At 35.6% G+C, this 24,880-nt stretch overlaps 1 protein-coding gene across 1 annotated transcript in view; it reads right to left on the bottom strand.

Moving 5' to 3' along the window:
- Window positions 1-24,040, bottom strand: part of LOC133662702 (collagen and calcium-binding EGF domain-containing protein 1-like) — a 123,860-nt gene extending 99,820 nt beyond the window's left edge. Inside the window, exons 1-2 of the mRNA XM_062066825.1 lie at window positions 23,637-24,040; window positions 19,614-19,694 (exon numbers count right to left, since the gene is read on the bottom strand). Of these exons, the coding sequence (XP_061922809.1) occupies window positions 19,614-19,694; window positions 23,637-23,749 (194 nt within the window). The 5' untranslated portion in view covers window positions 23,750-24,040. The remainder of the gene's footprint in view (window positions 1-19,613; window positions 19,695-23,636) is intronic.
- Between the last annotated feature and the right edge of the window lie 840 nt (window positions 24,041-24,880).

Here is a 24,880-nt window from a genome sequence, read left to right as displayed (position 1 = left end):
TTTACCACTGTGTTACATGGCCTTTCCTTTTAACAACACTCAGTAAACATTTGGCAACTGAGGAGACCAATTTTTGAAGCTGGTGGAATTCTTTCCCATTCTTGCTTGATGTACAGCTTAAGTTATTCAACAGTTTGGGATCTCCGTTGTAGTATTTTAGGCTTCATAATGCACCACACATTTCCAATGGGAGACAGGTCTGGACTGCAGGCAGGCCAGTCTAGTACCCGCACTCTTTTACTATGAAGCCACGCTCCTGTAACACGTAGGTTGGCATTGTCTTGCTGAAATAAGCAGGGGCGTCCATGAGAACGTTGCTTGGATGGCAACATATGTTGCTCCAAAACCTGTATGTACCTTTCAGCATTAATGGTGCCTTCACAGATGTGTACGTCACCCATGCCTTGGGCACTAATACAACCCCATACCATCACAGATGCTGGCTTTTCAACAAGCTGTCCTGAAGAATTTGGAGGTAATCCTCCTTTTTCATTGTCCCATTTAAAGCACCAGTTGCATTGGCAGCAAAACAGGCCCAGAGCATAATACTACCACCACCATGCTTGACTGTAGGCATGGTGTTCCTGGGGGTTAAAGGCCTCATCTTTTCTCCTCCAAACATACTGCTGGGTATTGTGGCCAAACAGCTAAATTTTTGTTTCATCTGACATCACATGGACAAAGATAAGACCTTCTGGAGGAAAGTTCTGTGGTCAGTTGATGTTCGCCTTTAGAGTAAAATAACTTTGGCGAAGGTGGCGCTGTTGGCCAAAATGTGCGGGCACTGGACAAAGTTGTGATGATAAATTGGCGCCATCTTAATGATGGATTTATTTGATTTTAAAAACATGTCGAGGGCTACTAGCTGTTGGGCGAAAATGGGCGCCCTTTGGCCAGCCCTATATGTTGAGCGGTGATTTAAGTGAGAAGCCCTCTTGTAAAACATCCCACAAAGTGTCTGGAGATTGTCGCCAACATCATTGAAGCAGCATAAGTGGCGTAATTAGTCCCACTGTTTGGGTAGCAACTGGATCCTCTCTCCTCGGGAGCGCAGGTTTCCAAACGCTTAACACGTCAGCGCCAATCATGAATAAAAATAGATTCTCCACATCGCCGAGTGGGAGAGAGGCGCCACGGGCGAGGAAAGTAGCGAAGCGGAGGAGGAAAAAAAAAAAAATGTTTGGAAGAAGCATCGCAGCTCCAGGTGATGATTGGACTCAGCATGCAAAACCACTTTCACACTTTGTTATGTTGGGAAATAACTTGTTGAGTGACCTTGTGGTGACCCCTAAGACACTTGTGAGAATTGTCCCATCACAGAGAACACACACACACACACTCACACACACACACGGAGGTCGGGACTCTTGACAGAGAATTGGACACGATATGATACGCTAATATTTTGCCAACGATGACAGCAATTTGTGCGATGATCCTGTAATTACATCACAAGAGACTCAGTTATGATGTCAATGTAAGTGAAAGAGGAAAAAAATGGTAAACGCCTGAAATAATTTCATTAAAAAAAACATTTCTCATGATATGAATTATAAATGTCTGACGATTTTTGGAGATTACATTTTATATAGCTTTAAAAATAACATTGCGCTAATTTTTATTTTGATAGTCTATTAATACATGTTTAGAAGGGATGACATAAAATTACGTATTGTACTAATAAATTATTATTACTATTACAATACATATTTGTATAACCTAGAGCAGGGGTCACCAACCTTTTTGAAACCAAGAGCTACTTCTTGGGTACTGATTAATGCGAAGGGCTACCAGTTTGATACACACTTCAATAAATTGCCAGAAATAGCCAATTTGCTCAATTTACCTTTAACTCTATGTTATTATTAATAATTAATGATATTTACACTTAATTGAACGGTTTAAAAGACGAGAAAACACGAAAAAAATTACAATTCAATTTTGAAACATAGTTTATCTTCAATTTCGACTCTTTAAAATTCAAAATTCAATCGAAAAAAAGAAGAGAAAAACTAGCTAATTTGAATCTTTTTGAAAAAATTAAAAAAATAATTTATGGAACATCATTAGTAATTTTTCTTGATTGAGATTAATTTTAGAATTTTGATGACATGTTTTAAATATGTTAAAATCCAATCTACACTTTGTTAGAATATATAACAAATTGGACCAAGCTATATTTCTAACAAAGACAAATCATTATTTCTTCTAGATTTTCCAAAACAAAAATTTTAAAATAAATTCAAAAGACTTTGAAATAAGATTCAAATTTGATTGTGCAGATTTTCTAGATTTGCCAGAATATATTTTTTGAATTTTAATTATAATAAGTTTGAAGAAATATTTCACAAATATTCTTCGTTGAAAAAACAGAAGCTAAAATGAAGAATTAAATTAAAATGTATTTATTATTCTTTACAATAAAATAAAAAAAATTACTTGAACATTGATTTAAATTGTCAGGAAAGAAGAGGAAGGAATTTAAAAGGTAAAAAGGTATATGTGTTTAAAAATCCTAAAATCATTTTTAAGGTTGTATTTTTTCTCTAAAATTGTCTTTCTGAAAGTTATAAGAAGCAAAGTAAAAAAATTAATGAATTTATTTAAACAAGTGAAGACCAAGTCTTTAAAATATTTTCTTGGATTTTCAAATTCTATTTGAGTTTTGTCTCTCTTAGAATTAAAAATGTCGGGCAAAGCGAGACCAGTTTGCTAGTAAATAAATAAAATTTAAAATATAGAGGCAGCTCACTGGTAAGTGCTGCTATTTGAGCTATTTTTAGAACAGGCCAGCGGGCTACTCATCTGGTCCTTACGGGCTACCTGGTGCCCGCGGGCACCGCGTTGGTGACCCCTGACCTAGAGGTAGTTAAGTTATACAAACCAAAAGTTTAAAGTCACTTTTTTTAAGTGTCTCCAAACTTTTGACTGGTATAGTATACATCACAAAACAACAATATGATAAAAATGTCAAATATAATTTTATAATTCAGAAATAGGTAAAATAAATACATAAAACATATGTATACATTTTTAAAATGTGTTTCAACTTTTATCCAATAAGAAAGTGTCTTTACACTTTTGATTGTTAATTTATTTGACACAAAAATGCTGAAATGCTGTATTTTCCTATACATATGTCAGTATATAATGTTTTAGTTCATTTAATATTTTCATATGTTCTTTATTAACCCCAAGAATGAAAATCTAATTATTTAAATGTAATAAATACATTTATTGAAAATCTAAATGTCGACTTACCAGCAAATAATTTTTACTTGTTATAACATGCTTTCTTGGAATTTTTGTTGTTACCGGGTAGGTTAATATGAGAAACAAGGTTTGTCAGGGCCCCTTTACCATTTACCCATATTTACCCTATTAAAATTGATGTTTAATAAAAACAAAACCTTTACCATACAACCACATGTATCATATTTAAAAAATAATAAAATAATGAGATATATATATATATATATATATATATATATATATATATATATATATATATATATATATATATATATATATATATATATATACATATATATATATATATAAATAATGATTTAAAAAAATAATTAAAACGTTTTCTAAAACCATATTTGCCGTTTCAAAAAAACCAGATTGTATCAATGAAAAAAACAACCCCTTTACTCTCTCACCATATTAAAAAAAATACAATTTCATTAATTAAAAAAATTAACCACCATATTTACCACATTAAAAAAATAATATATTTATATTTAAAAAAACAAAACCCTTAACCATATAACCATATTTATACAAAAAAAAGATTTGTATTGATAAAAATTTTAAATACTAAAAAAACAAAAACAACTAAACCGCTTGAACATAATCATATTTACAATATAAAAAAAAAATTTAAGTTCCATTTAAAAAAAATAAAAAAACATTTACCATTTTTAAAAAAAAGATTGTATCAATGAAAAAAACAACCCCTTTACTCTCGCACCATATTTACCATATTTAAAAATAATAATTTAATCGTATTAATTTTAAAAATTTACCCCTTTACCATATCACAAAAATAAAATGCAATCTTATTAATAAAAAAACAACCCCTTTACAATATAACCATATTTGAAAAAAACATATGAAAAAACAACAACCCCTTTATCATAAAACCATATCTACCACATTAAAAAAAAAAATCTAATTATATAAAAAAATATATATTTTTATTTTATTTATATTTATCATATAAAAATTTAAAAATATATATATAATTTAAAAAAAACGCAACCATATTATTGTGTGTATTTGACTAAACCCGTAGTATAGTAGATACCATGACTCAATAACTATTGTACCACTAAATTTTGGGATATGTATTTTTCCAGCAGATAATTGGGACTGGCCTTAAAACAGGCCATCCACCAGGTGCGCGTGCTCCTGCTCACAGCTCGTTAAAAAGCGACGGCCTCTGCGGAGGCGAAATGATGTACGACGTACGTCAGTCGGGAGTTATTTGAAGAAACAACAATGTGCTTCAACTCTGCGTTCTTGGGGGAAAAAACTGGTCAAGAAGACATCCGTCTTCATCTAATGCGCCTCCCGCTGAGCCGTAGATCTTTCACGGAGCCAACCGAGCAAACAAGATGCAGTCTGACCGCAACAGTGCGAGCGTCTCAGCCAGTCAAGGGGAAGTTGTCTAAACAAGACAAGGAGTCACTGACGTCTTCTCCTCCACTGTGGGAAGCTTTGTGCGCTCTGCATTCCAACGCCAATCTGCATTGACTTCTCTATCCGTGCCCACTTATTCTTCTCTTCAAGTGGAGCTGGATGCCACACACCGAGATCGCTCCTGCTGCCAGTTATTAGCGATAAACGCCACTTTGTATAATTGAAAATCGCTTAAAATAGGTCAAACACTAAATGTGCAGTTGCTCATGCACAAGCACCACATAGACTTATTTGATGGTTCCTCCCACCGGTTATTAATAATACCCTCCACCTTGCTTGCATCATACAAAAACGTAGACGGATACAAAAATAATCCACAATGTCTAAGCCCGATTTATTGGGTCATACGATCAATGTGATCGCTCCTCACAACAGTTATTAATTATAATTTTAACACCGCACAAATAAAAAAGCCTCAAAACAATCCGAAAAATAAAGACTGCAAAGTGCCCTCTCAAGCCCGAGAACATTTGTGAGCACAACATTCACACATCATTAAATCAATTTGATCCCTACACTCACCAGTTATTACTAACTGCTACCTTGCATAATAAAAAATGACCCGAAATAATCCACAAAGTCAAAGCCCACAGTTCACTCGCTCATGCACGAGCATGTGTGAGCGCCGCATAGATTTGTCATCAACATACTCAGATCACTCCTCCCGCCAGTTGTTACTAACTGCCACCTTGCATGATAAAAATAATAAAAATGACCCAAAATAATCTACAAAGTCAAAGCCCACACAGTTCACTCGATCATGCACGAGCATGTGTGGGCGCCGCATAGATTTGTCATCAAAATACTCAGATCACTCCTCCCGCCAGTTATTACTAACTGCCACCTTGCATGATAAAAATAATAAAAATGACCCAAAATAATCCACAAAGTCAAATAAATGATAATGATAAACGGGTTATACCTGTATAGCGCTTTTCTACCTTCAAGGTACTCAAAGCGCTTTGACAGTATTTCCACATTCACCCATTCACACACACATTCACACACTGATGGCGGGAGCTGCCATGCAAGGCGCTAACCAGCACCCATCAGGAGCAAGGGTGAAGTGTCTTGCCCAAGGACACAACGGACGTGACTAGGATGGTAGAAGGTGGGGATTGAACCCCAGTAACCAGCAACGCTCCGATTGCTGGCACGGCCACTCTGCCAACTTCGCCACGCCGTCCCACACAGTTCACTCGATCATGCCCAAGCATGTGTGAGCGCCGCATAGATTTGTCATCAACATACTCAGATCACTCCTCCCACCAGTTATTACTAACTGCCACCTTGCATGATAAAAATAATAAAATTACCAGAAATAATCCACAAAATCAAAGCCCACACAGTTCACTCGATCATGCACGAGCATGTGTGAGCGCCGCATAGATTTGTCATCAACATACTCGTTACTGATTTTCAGTAACTAACCCAACGCTGGTTATTAATGACAACTTCTACCTTGCTTGCATTATAAAAAAAAGAAAGAATGAAAGACTAAAACTTATCCACTAAGTCAATGCCCGAGGTCACTTGCTCAGTGAGAGCACAACACGCATGTGTCATATAAGCAATTTGATTGCTCCTCACACCAGTTTTTAATTATAATTCCAACCCCCACCTCGAATAGCACAAACGAATAGAAAACCTCAAAATATTCAATAAAAGGAAAAATCACCGAATGCCCTCTCAACCATGAGCGCAACATTCGCACGTCTAGAAATCAATCCGACCCCTCCTCCTACCAGTTATTATTGACAACTGCTACCTTGCTAAATAGAAATAATGAGAATGACCCGAAAGAATCCACAAAGTCAAAACCCACAGCTCACTCGCTCATGCATGAGTGCAACATAGATTTGTCATCAACGTACTCAGATCACTCCTCCTGCCAGTTATTAATGATAACCTCCACATTGCCTGCATTAATAAAAACATAGAAAGACTCAAAATAATTCAAAGTCAACGCCCGAGGTACACTTGCTCAGTGAGAGCACAAAATAGATTTGATTGGGACGGCGTGGCGAAGTTGGCAGAGTGGCTGTGCCAGCAATCGGAGTGTTGCTGGTTACTGGGGTTCAATTCCCACCTTCTACCTTCCTAGTCACGTCCGTTGTGTCCTTGGGCAAGACACTTCACCCTTTGCCTCTGATGGCTGCTGGTTAGCGCCTTGCATGGCAGCTCCCGCCATCAGTGTGTGAATGTGTGTGTGAATGGGTAAATGTGGAAATACTGTTAAAGCGCTGTGAGTACCTTGAAGGTAGAAAAGCGCTATACAAGTATAACCCATCAATTGCTCCTCACACCAGTTATTAACTATAATTTACACCCTCACATGGCATAGTCAAAACAAATAGAAAACCTAAAAATAATCAAAAAAATTAAAGACCATTGTTTTCTCTCTCAAGCCTGATTACACGAACGTGCACAACAACCAGTCATTAAATCAATCCGATCCTTCCTCCTACCAGTTATTAATAACTGCAACCTTGCTTAATAGAAATAAAAATAATGACCCGAAATAATCCACAAATTCAAAGCCCAAAGTTTTCTAGGATGCGTGAGCATAACTTAGATTTGTCAATGTAATCAGATCACTCCTCCCACCGGTTATTAATGATAACCTCCATCTTGCTTGGATGATAGAAAAACATAGAAACAAGAGAACTAATGGACTAACTCCAAGGTAGGCGCTCTCACTCACGAGCACAAGTGTGAGCACAACATAGACAATATAACACCCTTCTTTAATAGTGAAAATTAATAGAAAGCCTCAAAATAACCACAAAACAAAAGACTACGGTACACTTGCTTGTATACAGGATAACTTGTATGGTGTAGCAGACGCATCACAAACGTAATCAGAGTGCTTCTCTCACCAGTTATTAATGCTGACCTACACCTTTCTAATATGTGGGCTCTGTACCGAGGATGTCGCTGTGGCTTGTGCAGCCCTTTGAGACACTTGTGATTTAGGGCTATATAAATAAACATTGATTGATTGATTGAATAATAGAAAAACAAGAAAAGACTTAAATGAATGCACAAAGTCAAAGCCCACGGTACATAAGTTTCAACTGGAAGACTTAACAACCTTGTGGATTAAAAACCGTCCATTGAAGCGCTAATAATCAATGATCGAGTTAATATCACTTAATATAATAATAATTAATGATCAAGCGTATATATCTTAACATAATAATCAAAAATTGAGCTGATATCACTCAAAATAATAATCAATGATTGAGCGGATACCACTTAATATAATAATCGAGTTGATATCACTTAATATAATAATAATAATCGAGTTGATATCACTTAATATAATAATAATAATCAATGATCAAGCGGATATATCTAGGGATAAGCGGTAGAAAATTAATGGATGATCGAGTTAATGCCACTTAATATAATACTAATCAATGATGCAGCTGATATCACTTAATATAATAATAATCAATGATCAAGCAGATATCACATAATATAATAATAAATGATCGAGCTGATATTACTTAATATAATAATAATCAATGATCGAGCGGATATCAGCTAATAATAATCAATGATCGAGCGGATATCATTTAATAATAATCAATGATTGAGCGGATATCACTTAATATAATAATCAATGAGCGAGCGGATATTAGTATATTAATAATCAATGATCGAGCGGATATCAGTTAATATAATAATAATCAATTATCGAGCTGATATCACCTAATATAATAATAATCAGTGACCGAGCGGATATTAATATAATAATCAACGATCAAGCGGATATTACTTAATATAATTATAATCAATGATCCAGCAGATTTCCCTTAATATAATAATAATCAATGATCAAGCAGATATCACTTAATATAATAATCAATGATCGAGCGGATATTACTTAGTATATTAATAATCAATGATCGAGCTGATATTACTTAATATAATAATAATCAATGATCGAGCAGATATTAATTCATATAATAATAATCAATGAGAGCGGATATCAGTTAATAATAATCAATGATCGAGCGGATATTACTTAGTATATTAATAATCAATGATCGAGCTGATATTACTTAATATAATAATAATCAATGATCGAGCGGATACCAGTTTATAATAATCATTGATCGAGCGGATATCATTTAATAATAATCAATGATCGAGCGGATATCACTTAATATAATAATAATAAATTATCGAGCTGATATCACCTAATATAATAATAATCAATGATCCAGCGGATATTACTTGATACAATAATCAATGATCAAGTGGATATTAATATAATAATAATCAATGATCCAGCGGATATCCCTTAATATAATAATAGTCAATGATCAAGCAGATATCAATTAAGATAATAATCAATGATCGAGCGATATTAATTCTTATAATAATAATCAATGATCGAGCGATATTAATTCATATGATAATAATCAATGATCGAGCGGATATCACTTAATATAATAATCAATGATCGAGCGGATATTACTTAGTATATTAATAATCAATGATCGAGCGGATATTACTTAGTATATTAATAATCAATGATCGAGCGGATATCAGTTAATATAATAATAATCAATTATCGAGCTGATATCACCTAAAATAATAATAATCAATGATCGAGCGGATATTACTTAATATAATAATCAAGGATCAAGCGGATAATACTTAATATAATAATAATCAATGATCCAGCGGATATCCCTTAGTATAATAATAGTCAATGATCAAGCAGATATCAATTAGTATAATAATAATAAATGATCGAGCGATATTAATTCATATGATAACCAATGATAGAGCGAATATCAGTTAATAATGAATGATCGAGCGGATATCACTTAATATAATCAATGATCGAGCGGATATCACTTAATATAATAATCAATGATCGAGCGGATATTACTTAGTATATTAATAATCAATGATCGAGCGGATATCAGTTAATATAATAATAATCAATTATCGAGCTGATATCACCTAAAATAATAATAATCAATGATCGAGCGGATATTACTTAATATAATAATCAATGATCAAGCGGATATTACTTAATATAATAATCAATGATCGAGCGGATATCAGTTAATATAATAATAATCAATTATCGAGCTGATATCACCTAAAATAATAATAATCAATGATCGAGCGGATATTACTTAATATAATAATCAATGATCAAGCGAATATTACTTAATATAATAATCAATGATCGAGCGGATATCAGTTAATATAATAATCAATTATCGAGCTGATATCACCTAAAATAATAATAATCAATGATCGAGCGGATATTACTTAATATAATAATCAATGATCAAGCGGATATTACTTAATATAATAATAATCAATAATCCAGCGGATATCCTTTAGTATAATAATAATCAATGATCAATCTGATACCACCTAATATAATAATAATCAATGATCGAGCTGATATCACTTATTATAATAATCAATTATCAAGCAGATATCACTTAATATAATAATAATCAATGATCAAGTGGATATTACTTAATATAATAATAAATGATCCAGTAGATATCCCTTAATATAATAATAATCAATGATCGAGTTGATATCACTTAATATAATAATAATCAATGATCGTGTTGATATCACTTAATATAATAATAATAATCAATGATTGAGCTGATATCACTTAACATAATCAATGATCGAGTTGATATCACTAATATAATAATAATAATCAATGATTGAGCTGATATCACTTAATAACATAATCAATGATCGAGTTGATATCACTTCATATAACAATAATCAATGATCGAGCTGATATTTCCTAATCGTGCCCATCCTCGACATACGATCAACAAAGCGGATCCTAAAAGTTTCCCATGCATGACAACTCTTCATCCTCTGAGGCCAAAGTGATAAAAATAAGGAATCACATCCTCTTCTGTCAAATAAAGCTCCCCTCCTGGTGGGATAACTTTCCTACTAGATTTTACATCAATGTTGTGGAAAAATATGAAAGTATTTGCAATCAAATACAACTTTATTACAAGACAAATATGCAATAATATAAACTGTGATCATTTTTAATGTCTTTTTGTGAACTTTGTATGTGGCAACTCTGACTTCCTGGGAATCTAGTCCAAATCCAAAGTGGGAACAAACTGTTGCTGTGTCAGCACATTTTAAAGAACATGCATTATGTGCTGTGGAGGGAAGGGAGCAGTGTTCAAAATAGCTTCTAATGATGAATGATTGACAGTTAAATGATCAATGACTACATCAATTGGGACAGATATGTCACGTTGCTGGTTGTAATGTAATGATTGATTTGTGTCGACCAACCAATGACTTAATGAAGCTGAAAAGACAGTCCAGCTCATCGACGTGCAGAACGTAATGACTGACATGTAGACTGACCAATGACTTCATGAACATGAAGACAGTCCAGCTAATCAATGTGCAGAATGTACTGATTGACATGTAGACTGACCGATGACTTCATGAACATGAAAAGACAGTCCAGCTAATCAATGTGCAGAATGTACTGATTGACATGTAGACTGACCAATGACTTGATGAAGCTGAGAAGACATCCAGCTAATTAATTTGCATAATATAATGATTGGTTTGTGTTGACCAACCAATGACTTAATAAATGTGAAGACAGTCCAGCTAATCAATGCGCAGAATGTAATGACTGACATGTAGACTGACCAATGACTTAATAAACCTGAAAAGACAGTCCAGCTAATCAATGTGCAGAATCTACTGATTGACATGTAGACTGACCAATGACTTGATAAAGCTGGAAAGACAGTCCAGCTAACAATATGCAGAATGTAATGATTGATTTGTGTTGACCAACCAGTAAGTTGTGTGGTTCTCTGTCCTCTCTTTTTTTTGTATTCAAATTTTGATTTCTATTTACTGTTTTAATTGGTTTTACCCTTTAACATCGTTTTTAATCATATTTATTTTTATATTGGTTTAATATTTATTTTTTGTTTTTATTCAGTCATTGGTGGAGCTAAGGATATTTGAATATTGTTTTTAATATTGTTGTGCAGCACTTTGGAAACATTTTGTTGTTCAAATGTGTTATATAAAGTGGATTGGATTGGATTGACCGACCAATGACTTCATGAACGTGAAAAGACAGTCCAGCAAATGTGCAGAATGTACTGATTGACATGTAGACTGACCAATGACTTCATGAATGTGAAAACACAGTCCAGCAAATGTGCAGAATGTAATGATTGACATGTAGACTGACCAATGACTTGATGAACCTGATAAGACAGTCCAGCTAATCAATGTGCAGAACGTAACGACTGACATGTAGACTGACCAATGACTTGATGAAGCTGAAAAGACAGTCCAGCTAATCAATGTGCAGAACGTAATGACTGACATGTAGACTGACCAATGACCTGATGAAGCTGAAAAGACAGTCCAGCTAATCAATATGCAGAATGTAATGACTGACATGTAGACTGACCAATGAGTTGATGAAGTTGAAAAGACAGTCCAGCTAATTAATGTGTAGAACATTATGATAGACATGTAGACTGACCAATGACTTAATAAACCCGAAAAGACAGTCCAGCTAATCATGTGCAGAATGTAATGATTGATTTGTGTTGACCAACCAATGACTTCATGAACATGAAAAGACAGTCCAGCTAATCAATGTGCAGAATGTACCGATTGCCACGTAGACTGACCAATGACTTGATGAAGCTGAAAAGACAGTCCAGCTAATCAATGTGCAGAATGTAATGACTGACATTTAGACTGACCAATGACTTGATGAAGCTGAAAAGACAGTCCAGCTAATCAATGTGCAGAACGTAATGACTGACATGTAGACTGACCAATGACTTGATGAAGCTGAAAAGACAGTCCAGCTAATCAATGTGCAGAACGTAATGACTGACATGTAGACTGACCAATGACTTGATGAAGCTGAAAAGACAGTCCAGCTAATCAATGTGCAGAATGTAATGATTGATTGGTGTTGACCAACCAACGACTTCATGAACATGAAAAGACAGTCTGGCTAATCAATGTGCAGAATGTACTGATTGACACGTAGACTGACCAATGACTTGATGAAGCTGAAAAGACAGTCCAGCTAATCAATGTGCAGAATGTAATGACTGACATTTAGACTGACCAATGACTTGATGAAGCTGAAAAGAAAGTCCAGCTAATCAATGTGCAGAATGTAATGACTGACATTTAGACTGACCAATGACTTGATGAAGCTGAAAAGACAGTCAAGCTAATCAATGTGCAGAATGTACTGATTGACATGTCGACTGACCAATGACTTGATAAAAAGACAGTCCAGTTAATCAAAAAACTATAAAAGTGGGTGACATTGTTATCACCAGGAAAGATGAGGTCACCTAGCTAGGTTCCATTCTAGAGGCTAATCTTTCCTGTGATGAAATGGCAACCAAGGTAATCAAAAAGGTCAACCAACGAACGAGATTTCTCTACAGAATCTCCTCTCTGGTCAACAAAAGCACCATGAGGATTCTGGCGGGAACTCTCGTTCAACCCTTTTACGATTATGCATGCACCTCCTGGTACCCTAGCGCCTCCAAAACCCTCAAATCTAGACTCCAAACATCCCAGGACAAGCTGGTCAGATTACTTCTAGACCTCCACCCCAGATCACACCTCACTCCTACCCACTTCTCCAAAGTGGGCTGGCTCAGGGTGGAGGACAGAGTAAAACAACTTGCACTGAGCCTAGTCTATAAAATCCGTTACACCTCCCTGATACCGAAGTACATGTCAAACTACTTCCTTAACCTTATGACCGCCATAACCACAACACCAGGGGGAGCTCCACTAACCACGTTAAACCCAGATTCCGATCTAACAAAGGTCTTAACTCATTCTCTTTCTATGCCACATCAATATGGAATGCACTCCCAACAGGTATAAAAGAAAGGGCATCTCTATCCTCCTTCAAAACCACACTAAAAGAACACCTCCAGGCAGCTACAACCCTAAACTAACACCCTCCCCGGATTGTTAATAATCAAATGTAAACAATCAAATGCAGATACTTTTTCTTATACCTTCTGATCTCTCTCTCTCTCTCTCTCTCACTCTCTCCCACTCACTCTCACTCTCTCTCTCTCTCTCTCTCTCTCTCTCTCTCTCTCTCTCTCTCTCTCTCTCTCTCTCTCTCTCTCTCTCTCTCTCTCTCTCTCTCTCTCTCTCTCTCTCTCTCTCTCTCTCACTCTCACCAAGTCAGACCTACACTGTTCCAATATCCATTTCTCTGTTCTCAATTGTTGATGACATTCAGAATTAATTGGCCATTTTTCAAACTTCCACCATTTCCACATTTTTCAACCTATTCAAGCCATTCCACCTTCAACATATTACGCCATTCTGGAAATTCAAACTTCCCTTTTTCCAAGTTCAAAAATATTCCTGGATTTCCCAGAATTCCTGCTTTTCCAAAGCCCTATTTCCACTCTTTTTTCTGGCGACTACTCCTACCATATTATTGAACGCATTTCAACGGTTACACAGTCAAAACATTCCTCTTAATCAGGACCAAAAACGAAGTTGTTTTTTTAACTGAAAAAAATTCCCGGTTTTCCCGAAATTCCAGGAATTCCGTAATACCATTTTTCAATTCAACATGTTACTACTTCAACATTTCTCGAGCGATTTGAAAAATTTCAAGACCAACCATTTCAACTCATTCAGACCATTCATTTTTTTATAACCATTTTCAAATAAATTCCCGCTTTTCCCGGAATTCCCATTTTTTCTGAAATTCCCATTGAAATGAATGGGACATTCTTCAAAGTTCCACAACTTCCCCATTTTTCATCTGATTCAAACTGTTCCAACTTCATAATAATCAGCCTGTTCAGGAATTGTGTGTTCTACTTCAACAATTCTAAAAAAATTCCCATAATTTCTTTATTTTTGCATTTTCCCCATTCAAAATGAATTGTCCATTATTCAAACTTCCACAATTCCCACATTCTTCAACACATTCCACCATTCTGGAAATTCAAAATACCATTTTTTCACATTCAACAAATTTCCAGGAATTTGCATTTTTTTGGTAACCTATTTCCAGACTTAAGTTTGACTACTCCTTTCACATTTTTCAACCCATTTCAACCGTTCCACCGTCAAAACACTCATATTTAGGACAAAAACCAAGTTGGTAAAGGAACTAGAAAAATTCCTGGTTTTCCTGAAATTCCAGGAATTTCTCTATTAAAAACTTTTACTAATTCAACATTTCTTGCCCGATTTAAACAATTCCAACACCAACCAATTCAGCTCATTCAGGACATTCATGCTCCTAATCATTTTGAAAAAAAATCCCGCTTTTCCCAAAATTTTTCAGGAAGTTCCCATTGAAATGAATGGGACATTTTTCCAAGTTGCACAATTCCCACATTTTTCAACCTATTCAAACCATTCCAACATTAACACATTCCGCTCATCCTGGACATTCAAACTAACACTTTCCCAAGTTCCAAACCAAATTCCGGTTTTCCTGGAAATTCTAATGCTTCAACATTCAAACCATTCCGACATTCAAACCATTTCAGCGTTTAAACGATTTCAACATTTAAACCATTTCTACATTCATCCTACGTTCAATTAGCATTTCAGTTCGTCAGTTCTTACATTCATACTACATTCTGTCAGCATTTCACTTCAACTTCAGCGTTGGAGCATTCACACGCAATTCCTTCAGGAATTGCCTCTTCTAGTTGCACAGTAATGTTAGATTTCTGTACACAGGCCAATGACTTGATGAAGCTGAAAAGACAGTCAAGCTAATCAATGTGCAGAATGTACTGACTGACATGTAGACTGCTCAGTGACTGCATAAAGTAGGAAAGACATGCCACTGACCTAATAAACCTGAAAAGACAATGTGTAGGATATAATGGTTGGCATCTAGACTGACCAATGATTCCATGATATAAGAAAGGCAAAACAACCAAATCTCTTTGCTGTTTGTACATTGATTATTTTGTGTCGACCGACCAATGATTTAATGGAGCTGAAGAAACACTCGAGCAAATCAGTGTGCAATATATGATGACTGACATGTAAACTGATCAATGACCACTCAAAGTGGGAAAGATATGCCAAACAATCCCTTTTGTGTAGACCGACCAATGACTTAACGAACCTGAAAAACATGATTGACCAACCAATGACAGCATAAAGAAGAAGACAATCATTGTGCAGTAGTACACATGATTGATATGTAAACCGTACTGACCAATGACTTCAGCAGAAAAGGGACACTACAACCAACCTCTGTGCTGACTGTACACTAATGATTGATAATGGCGCAGAAAAGACAATGTGTAGAGTATAACGATTGACATCTAGACTGACCAATGACTGCATAATGTAGGAAATTCATAACCAATCCTTTTGCTGGTTGTACATTAATGATTGATTTGTGTCTACAGACCAATGACTTATACAAGCCGAAAAGACAATTTATAGAGTATAATGACTGACATGCCGACTGATCAATGATTGCATAGTCTTGGAAAGACAACAACCAATACCCTTGCTGATTGTACACTAATGATCGATTTGTGTTGACATGCCAATGACTTAATGGACCCTAAAAAAAACAATGAGGAGCATATAATGATTTGGCATGTCGACTGACCAATGACTGCACAATGTAGGGAAGACATAACCAATCTCTTTGCTGGTTGTACATTGATTAATTTGTGCCTACCAATCAATGACTTAATGAACCTGAAAAGACAATGTGCAGAATATAATGATTGGCATAGAGAGTGACCAATGACTGCATAATGTAGGGAGGACATAACGAATCCCTTTTCTGGTTGTACATTAATGATGGATTTGTGTCTACCAATCAAGGACTTAATGAACCCGAAAAGACAATGCGTAGAATATGATTGGCATGTAGACTGACCAATGACTGCATAATGTAGGGAAGACATGACCAATCCCTTTGCTGGTTGTACATTGATTGATTTGTGTCTTCCGATCAATGACTTAATGAACCTGAAAAGACAATGTGCAGAATATAATGATTGACATCTAGACTGACCAATGACTGCATAATGTAGGAAATTCATAACCAATCCTTTTGCTGGTTGTGCATTAATTATTGATTTGTGTCTACCGACCAATGACTTATAGAAGCCGAAAAGACAATTTATAGAATATAATGACTGACATGCCGACTGATCAATGACTGCATAGTCTAGAAAAGACAACAACCAATACCCTTGCTGATTGTACACTAATGATCGATTTGTGTTGACATGCCAATGACTTAATGGATCCTAAAAAAAACAATGAGGAGAATATAACGATTTGGCATGTCGACTGACCAATGACTGCACAATGTAGGGAAGACATAACCAATCCCTTTGCTGGTTGTACATTGATTAATTTGTGCCTACCAATCAATGACTTAATGAACCTGAAAAGACAATGTGTAGAATATAATGATTGGCATGTAGACTGACCAATGACTGCATAATGTAGGGAAGACATAACCAACCCCTTTGCTGTTTGTACATTAATGATTGATATGTTTCTACCGATCAATGACTTAATGAACCTGAAAAGACAATGTGTAGAATATAATGATTGGCATGTAGACTGACCAATGACTACATAATGTAGGGAAGACACAACCAATCCCTTTGCTGGTTGTACATTAATAATTGATTTGTTTCTACCGATTAAATGACTTAATGATCCTGAAAAGACAGTGTGTAGAATATAATGATTGGCATGTAGACTGACCAATGACTGCATAATTTTAGGGAAGACATCACCAATCCCTTTTTTAGTTGTACATTGATTGATTTGTGTCTACTGATCAATGAATTAATGAACCTGAAAAGACAATGTGTAGAATATAATGATTGGCATGTAGACTGATCAATGACTGCATAATGTAGGGAATACATAACCAATCCCTTTGCTGGTTGTACATTAATGATTGATTTGTGTCCACCGACTATGGACTCAATGAACCTGAAAAGATAGTGTGTAGAATTGAATGATTGGCATGTAGACTGACCAATGACTGAATAATGTAGGAAACACAAAACCAATCCCTTTGCTGGTTATACATTGATTGATTTGTGTCGACAGACTACGGACTTAATAGAGCTGAAGAGACACTCCAGCTAACCAATGCGCAATGTGATTGACATGTAGACTGATCAATAACGGCACAAAGTGGGAAACACAAGCCAAACAATCACTCTGCTGATTGTACATTGATTGATTTGTGTAGATTGAGCAATGACCCTGATGAACGTGATGAGACAGTCCAGTTTAGCAATGTGCAAAACATATTTGACCGATCAATGACTGCCTTAAAGCGGAAGACATACCGACCAATAAGCTGTGCAGTAGTACACATGTAGACTGATCAATGACTGCATAAAGCAGAAGACATACTGACCAATCACTGTAGAGTAGTCCACATGGTTGACATGTAGACTGATCAATGACTGCACAAAGCAGGGATGACATAACCAATCCCTTTGCTGGTTGTACATTGATGATAGATTTTTGTAGATTGACCAATGACCGTAATGAACATGATTAGACAGTCCTGTTTATCAATGTGCAAAACATATTTGACCGATCAATGACTGCCTTAAAGCAGAAGACATACCGACCAATCAACTGTGCAGTAGTACATATGGTTGACATGTAGACCGATCAATGACTGCATAAAGCAGAAGACATAAGTAATCCCTTTGCTGGTTGTACATTAATGATGGATTTTTGTAGATTGACCAATGACAGTAATGAACGTGATTAGACAGTCCAGTTGATCAATGTGCAAAACATATTTGACCGATCAATGACTGCCTTAAAGCAGAAGACATACCGACCAATCAACTGTGCAGTAGTACACATGGTTGACATGTAGACCGATCAATGACTGCATAAAGCAGAAGACATAACTAATCCCTTTGCTGGTTGTACATTAATGATGGATTTTTGTAGATTGACCAATGACAGTAATGACCAATGACAGTAATGAACGTGATTAGACAGTCCAGTTTATCAATGTGCAAAACATATTTGACCGAACACATGGTTGACATGTAGACCGATCAATGACTGCATAAAGCAGAAGACATACCGACCAATCAACTGTGCAGTAGTACATATGGTTGACATGTAGACTGATCAATGACTGCACAAAGTAGGGAAGACATAACCAATCCCTTTGCTGGTTGTACATTAATGATTGATTTGTGTAGTTTGACCAATGACCGTAATGAATGTGATGAGACAGTTCAGTTTATCAAAGTGCAAAACATATTTGACCGATCAATGACTGCCTTAAAGCAGAAGACATACCGACCAATCAACTGTGCAGTAGTACACATGGTTGACATGTAAACTGATCAATGACTGCACAAAGCAGGGAAGACATAACCAATCCCTTTGCTGGTTGTACATAATGATTGATTTGTGTAGATTTACCAATGACCGTAATGAATGTTATGAGACATTCTAGTTTATCAATGTGCACAACATATTTGACCGATCAATGACTGCCTTAAAGCAGAAGACATACCGACCAATCAACTGTGCAGTAGTACACATGGTGAACATGTAGACTGATCAATGACTGCATAAAGCAGAAGACATACCGACCAATCACTGTGGAGTAGTACACATGGTTGACATGTAGACTGATCAATGACTGCATAAAGCAGAAGACATACCGACTAATCACTGTGCAGTACACATGACTGACATGTAGACGGACCAATGACTTAAGCAGAAATGGGACATTGCAACCGATCTCTGTGCTAAAGGACTTGACACATAGACTGACCAATGACCAATGACAGTACAGTAGGTAATGACTGACTCACCTGAAGCAGGTCCTGTTCTTGCCTCCAGCTCGGATGCAGGGATACTCCACAGTTAGGATCTTATTGTCGGGACATTCGGCTCTGAGGAAACGACAAAATAAAAAAAATGTCGGCTCTTTTGTTTTGTTTTTTGCATCGATTTTGATGCATGGCGTTGATGGTAGAGAAATCATTTGCACATGAAAGCAGCAGGATGTCAAGTCGGGATGTTTTTAGGATTGTTTGACATACAAACAGTAATTTGATGGCTTCCCTGATTGATTGGGACAAGGCAAACAAAAGATAAAGTAGGAACATATTGATATGTGCCTAAAAGATCAACTTCTACACCCTTTGATGAAGTACTCCACGTGTACTACACAAGACGAGTACAACATGTTGCAGCTGGTTCTAATATTCTAGCAAAAACTGTCAGTTTGCATTCAAACATGTGTACATATTTATTCATGAATATATATTATTTTATAAATCAATATTTAAGACTTGATTTTGGTCAAATCAATTGGCTCCAATATTAGAAATAGCTCTTATTATCACTTTGCATGTAAACATTAGTTAATTTATGGATTTTTAAAACTATGTATTTCTTTAGAAGAAGCTGACAATTGAACAAAGTGAGCCCCCAAAGAGGTATTAGAAGAACATCTACACTGACTGTAAGTACGTTGATATTAAGCTTTGTTTTTTTAAACAGATGGTATTTTTTTCTTGAATAACAGTTTAGAATGTTAAGTCAACAATTTTATTTTACATTTACATTATATGTTTTGTATAATTTTGTAAACAATATGGACAACAATAAGGGGGGTGTATTTTTGGGCACCTAACAATTTAATTTGATTCCAGTTGTAGGCTAGAAAAGCTCCTTCTGGTTGCATGGAGAAAGCCTAAAAACGTCATTTAAAAATGTTGTTATTCCTATATAAAAAAAAAAAAGTGTGTGTGTGTATATATATATACACACACACACACATATATATACATTTATATATATGTATATATATATACACATACATATATATATATGTATATATATATACACATACATATATATATATATATATACATATATATATATATATATATATACACATACATATATATATATACATATATATATATATATATATATATATATATATATATATATATATATATATATATATATATATATATATATATATATATATATATATATATATATATATATATATATATGCACATACATACATATACAGTTGTGCTCATAAGTTTACATACCCTGGGAGAATTTATGATTTCTTGGCCATTCTTCAGAGAATATGAATGATAACACGAAAACCTTACTTCCACTCATGCTTAATGGTTGTGTGAAGCTATTTATTGGCAAACAACTGTGGTTACTCTTTTCAAATCAAAAGGACAAAAGAAAGTACCCAAATGACCCTGATCAAAAGTTTACATACCTCAGTGACTTTGATCTGATAACATGCACAAAAGTTGACACAAACAGGTTTGAATGGCTAATCAAGGTTCCAATCCTCACCTGTGACATGTTTGTTTGTAATTAATGTGTGTGTATAAAAGGTCAGTGAGTTTCTGGGCTTCTGACAGACCATTGCATCTTTCATCCAGTGCTGCACAGATGTTTCTGGATTCTGAGTCATGGGGAAGGCAAAAGAATTGTCAAAGGATCTGCGAGAAAAGGTAATTGAACTGCATAAAACAGGAAAGGGGTATAAAAAGATATCCAAGGAATTGAGAATGCCAATCAGCAGTGTTCAAACGCTGATTAAGAAGTGGAAAATGAGGTATTCGGATAGACCAGCAAAGATTTCAGCTACAACTGCCAGGAAAGTTGTTCGAGATGCGAAGAAAAATCCACAAATAACTTCAGCTGAAATACAGGACTCTCTGAAAAATTGTGGTGTGGCTGTTTCAAAATGCACAATAAGGAGGCACTTGAAGAAAAATGGGCTGCATGGTCGAGTGGCCAAAAAGTTCAATTTAGGTCTCACCTCTCCAAATTACTTTGTTCCAGAAGTTTTGAGGCTTGTCTGTGCTGTTTGGCGTAATGTAAGCGGGATACTTTATGACATTTGCGCAGAAATGGCTTTCTTCTGGCGACTCGACCATGCAGCCCATCTTTCTTCAAGTGCCTCTTTATTGTGCATCTTGAAACAGCCACACCACAAGTTTTCAGAGAGTCCTGTATTTCAGCTGAAGTTATTTGTGGATTTTTCTTTGCATCTCGAACAATTTTCCTGGCAGTTGTGGCTGAAATGTTTGCTGGTCTACCTGAATCCCTCATTTTCCACTTCTTAATCAGCGTTTGAACACTGCTGATTGGCATTCTCAATTCCTTGGATATCTTTTTACACCCCTTTCCTGTTTTATGCAGTTCAATTACCTTTTCTCGCATATCCTTTGCCAATTCTTTTGCCTTCCCCATGACTCAGAATCCAGAAACATCTGTGCAGCACTGGATGAAAGATGCAATGGTCTGTCAGAAGCCCAGAAACTCACTGACCTTTTATACACACACATTAATTACAAACAAACAGGTCACAGGTGAGGTTTGGAACCTTGATTAGCCATTCAAACCTGTTTGTGTCAACTTTTGTGCATGTTATCAGATCAAAGTCACTGGGGTATGTAAACTTTTGATCAGGGTCATTTGGGTACTTTCTTTTCTCATTTTGATTTAAAAAGAGTAAACACAGTTGTTTGCCAGTAAATAGCTTCACACAACCATTAAACATGAATCGAGGAAAGGTTTTTGTGTTATCATTCATATTCTCTGAAGAATGGCCAAGATATCAAATTCTCCCAGGGTATGTAAACTTATGAGCATGACTGTGTATATATATATATATATATATATATATATGCGCAAACACACAATTTTTTATTTGATCTTAAAAATTATTAATCGATTTAGAATCAAGATTCTGATGTGACTCTAATTTTTTTGGCGCCCCAAATAACAAAATGGATTGTATAAAATAGGCATTTAAAAAAATAATAATTTACAAGAAGCTGACAAATAAACATATTAAACCAAAAAAAAGTGCCAAAATAACACATGTACACTGCAGGTAAATTGATAATGTTTTTTTTATTTTTATTATAGTAGAGGGCAGGTTTTTATATTTTACACTTTAATGACAGTCAAGAATGTTAAAAGTCAACAGTTTGACCCTGGAACAGATTATTTTACTTTTACATTAATTCATATGGCGGAAAAAATCCAGTTTCTATCAATGTGTGTGTGTGTGTATATATATATATATATATATATATATATATATATATATATATATATATATATATATATATATATATATATATATATATATATATATACACACACATATACATATACACAGACATACAGAAAAAACTAATCTATAATTGGGATGGATAAGAATCAGGATTTGGATGTGAATCCATTTTTTTGTGCACCCCAAATAACAATATGGACTGTGTAAAATAGGTATTTAAAAACATTTTTTTTAAATAAGCTGACAATTAAACATACTAAGCCCAAAAGGTATCAAAATAACATGTACACAGCAGGGAATTTAATATTAAAAACAGAGGGCAGGGTCATTTTTTTTTTATATACATATGAATGACCATTAAGAATGTTACAAGTCAACAGTTTGACAGATTATTTTACTTTTACATTAATTCGTATGGTGGGAAAATCCAGTTTATATCAATGGAAATACAAGTCTACTCTTAATATGGTTGTAGTTTGCACTGGTGCATCATACCCAGAGCTGTTTCTAATATTTAATTAGCTCCACACCAGGGTCAAAACATTAAAAACAGCTCTCAGTTTGAAACATTTAGTACTCTTCAGAATAACATTAAAATGTGCACTGCAGCTAAACTAGTGATTAAGATAAGAATGTTAACATTCCTTTAAAATGACTTTGTCACTGCCAGTTATACAAGCCCTATGTCAGACACTGGAACACATTATTTCATCATTACATACTTTTTGTCCACGACATAAACAATGCAAGATGGACCTACTGTGAGGTGTCCAGTGCGTGCGTGGTCCTGATGGAGCTGGCCCCAGAGTCCCACATGAGAGCCGCACACATGGCGCAGAATACTAACAGAGTCCCACCATGAACGTGACCCATGTCCGACCGCCACGGATGCCTCTGCTTCGCGTCCTCACGCCTGCGCCGTCCTCATGGGTCTGCATGCGAGTCCGCCACGGCCAGCTGTGGTCCTGGTCTGCCGGGACCCTGCACAAGTGGCAGCACTGAGGCAGAGCTGGATGACTTGGGTTTTTTTTTTTTTTAACAGCTCCGAGTGTGCAGCCTCTAATCCCCCCTCTGGATTTACATTCCTGCCTCCCCCCTTTGAAGGAAGACAGCAAGTGAGCAACACACTGACTGAGACTCCTTCTGCACACTGACAACTAACAAGCTAATGAACATCAGCTGACCATATTTGGATTGATGGCCTTTTAACTACCAACTACAAAAATCTCTCGAGCCAACCTTCAGACACTTTATTAGACACTTCCAGTCCTCGTGTTTGACAAATAATCGTACAAACAAACACATTCTGTCAGGTTCAACTGGGAAAAGTGGTATCAAGGGAGACTGACTGACATGCTGTAGACTGAACAATGACTGCATGGATGGGGACACAAACAGAAAAGTTGTAACAATGAGGTGGAAATTAAGAGCAAAATACCTACCAAACTGTTCAAGACGCCTCGTTTAAACAAACACTGTGCTGCGTGTAATGGTGTAGACCGAACAATGACTGCATGGATGGGGACACAAACAGAAAAGTTGTAACAATGAGGTGGAAATTAAGAGCAAAATACCTACCAAACTGTTCAAGACGCCTCGTTTAAACAAACACTGTGCTGCGTGTAATGGTGTAGACCGAACAATGACTGCATGGATGGGGACACAAACAGAAAAGTTGTCGCAATGAGGTGAAAATTAAGAGCAAAACACCTTCCAAACTGTTTAAGATGCCTCGTTTAAACAAACACTGTGCTGCTTGTAATGGTGTAGACTGAACAATGACTGCATGGGTGGGGCCACAAACAGAAAAGTTGTAGCAATGAGGTGAAAATTAAGAGCAAAACACCTTCCAAACTGTTTAAGACGCCTCATTTAAACAAACACTGTGCTGCTTGTAATGATGTAGACTGAACAATGACTGCATGAAAAGGGATACAAACAGAAAAGTTGTAAGAATGAGGTTGAAAATTAAGAGTAAAGCACCTTCAAAACTGTTTAAAACGC

This window comes from Entelurus aequoreus, linkage group LG02 (genome assembly GCF_033978785.1).
Source record: "Entelurus aequoreus isolate RoL-2023_Sb linkage group LG02, RoL_Eaeq_v1.1, whole genome shotgun sequence".
NCBI lineage: Eukaryota > Metazoa > Chordata > Actinopteri > Syngnathiformes > Syngnathidae > Entelurus > Entelurus aequoreus.
Note: the sequence above shows the minus strand (reverse complement) of the source record. Positions and strands in the feature narration are given on the sequence as shown.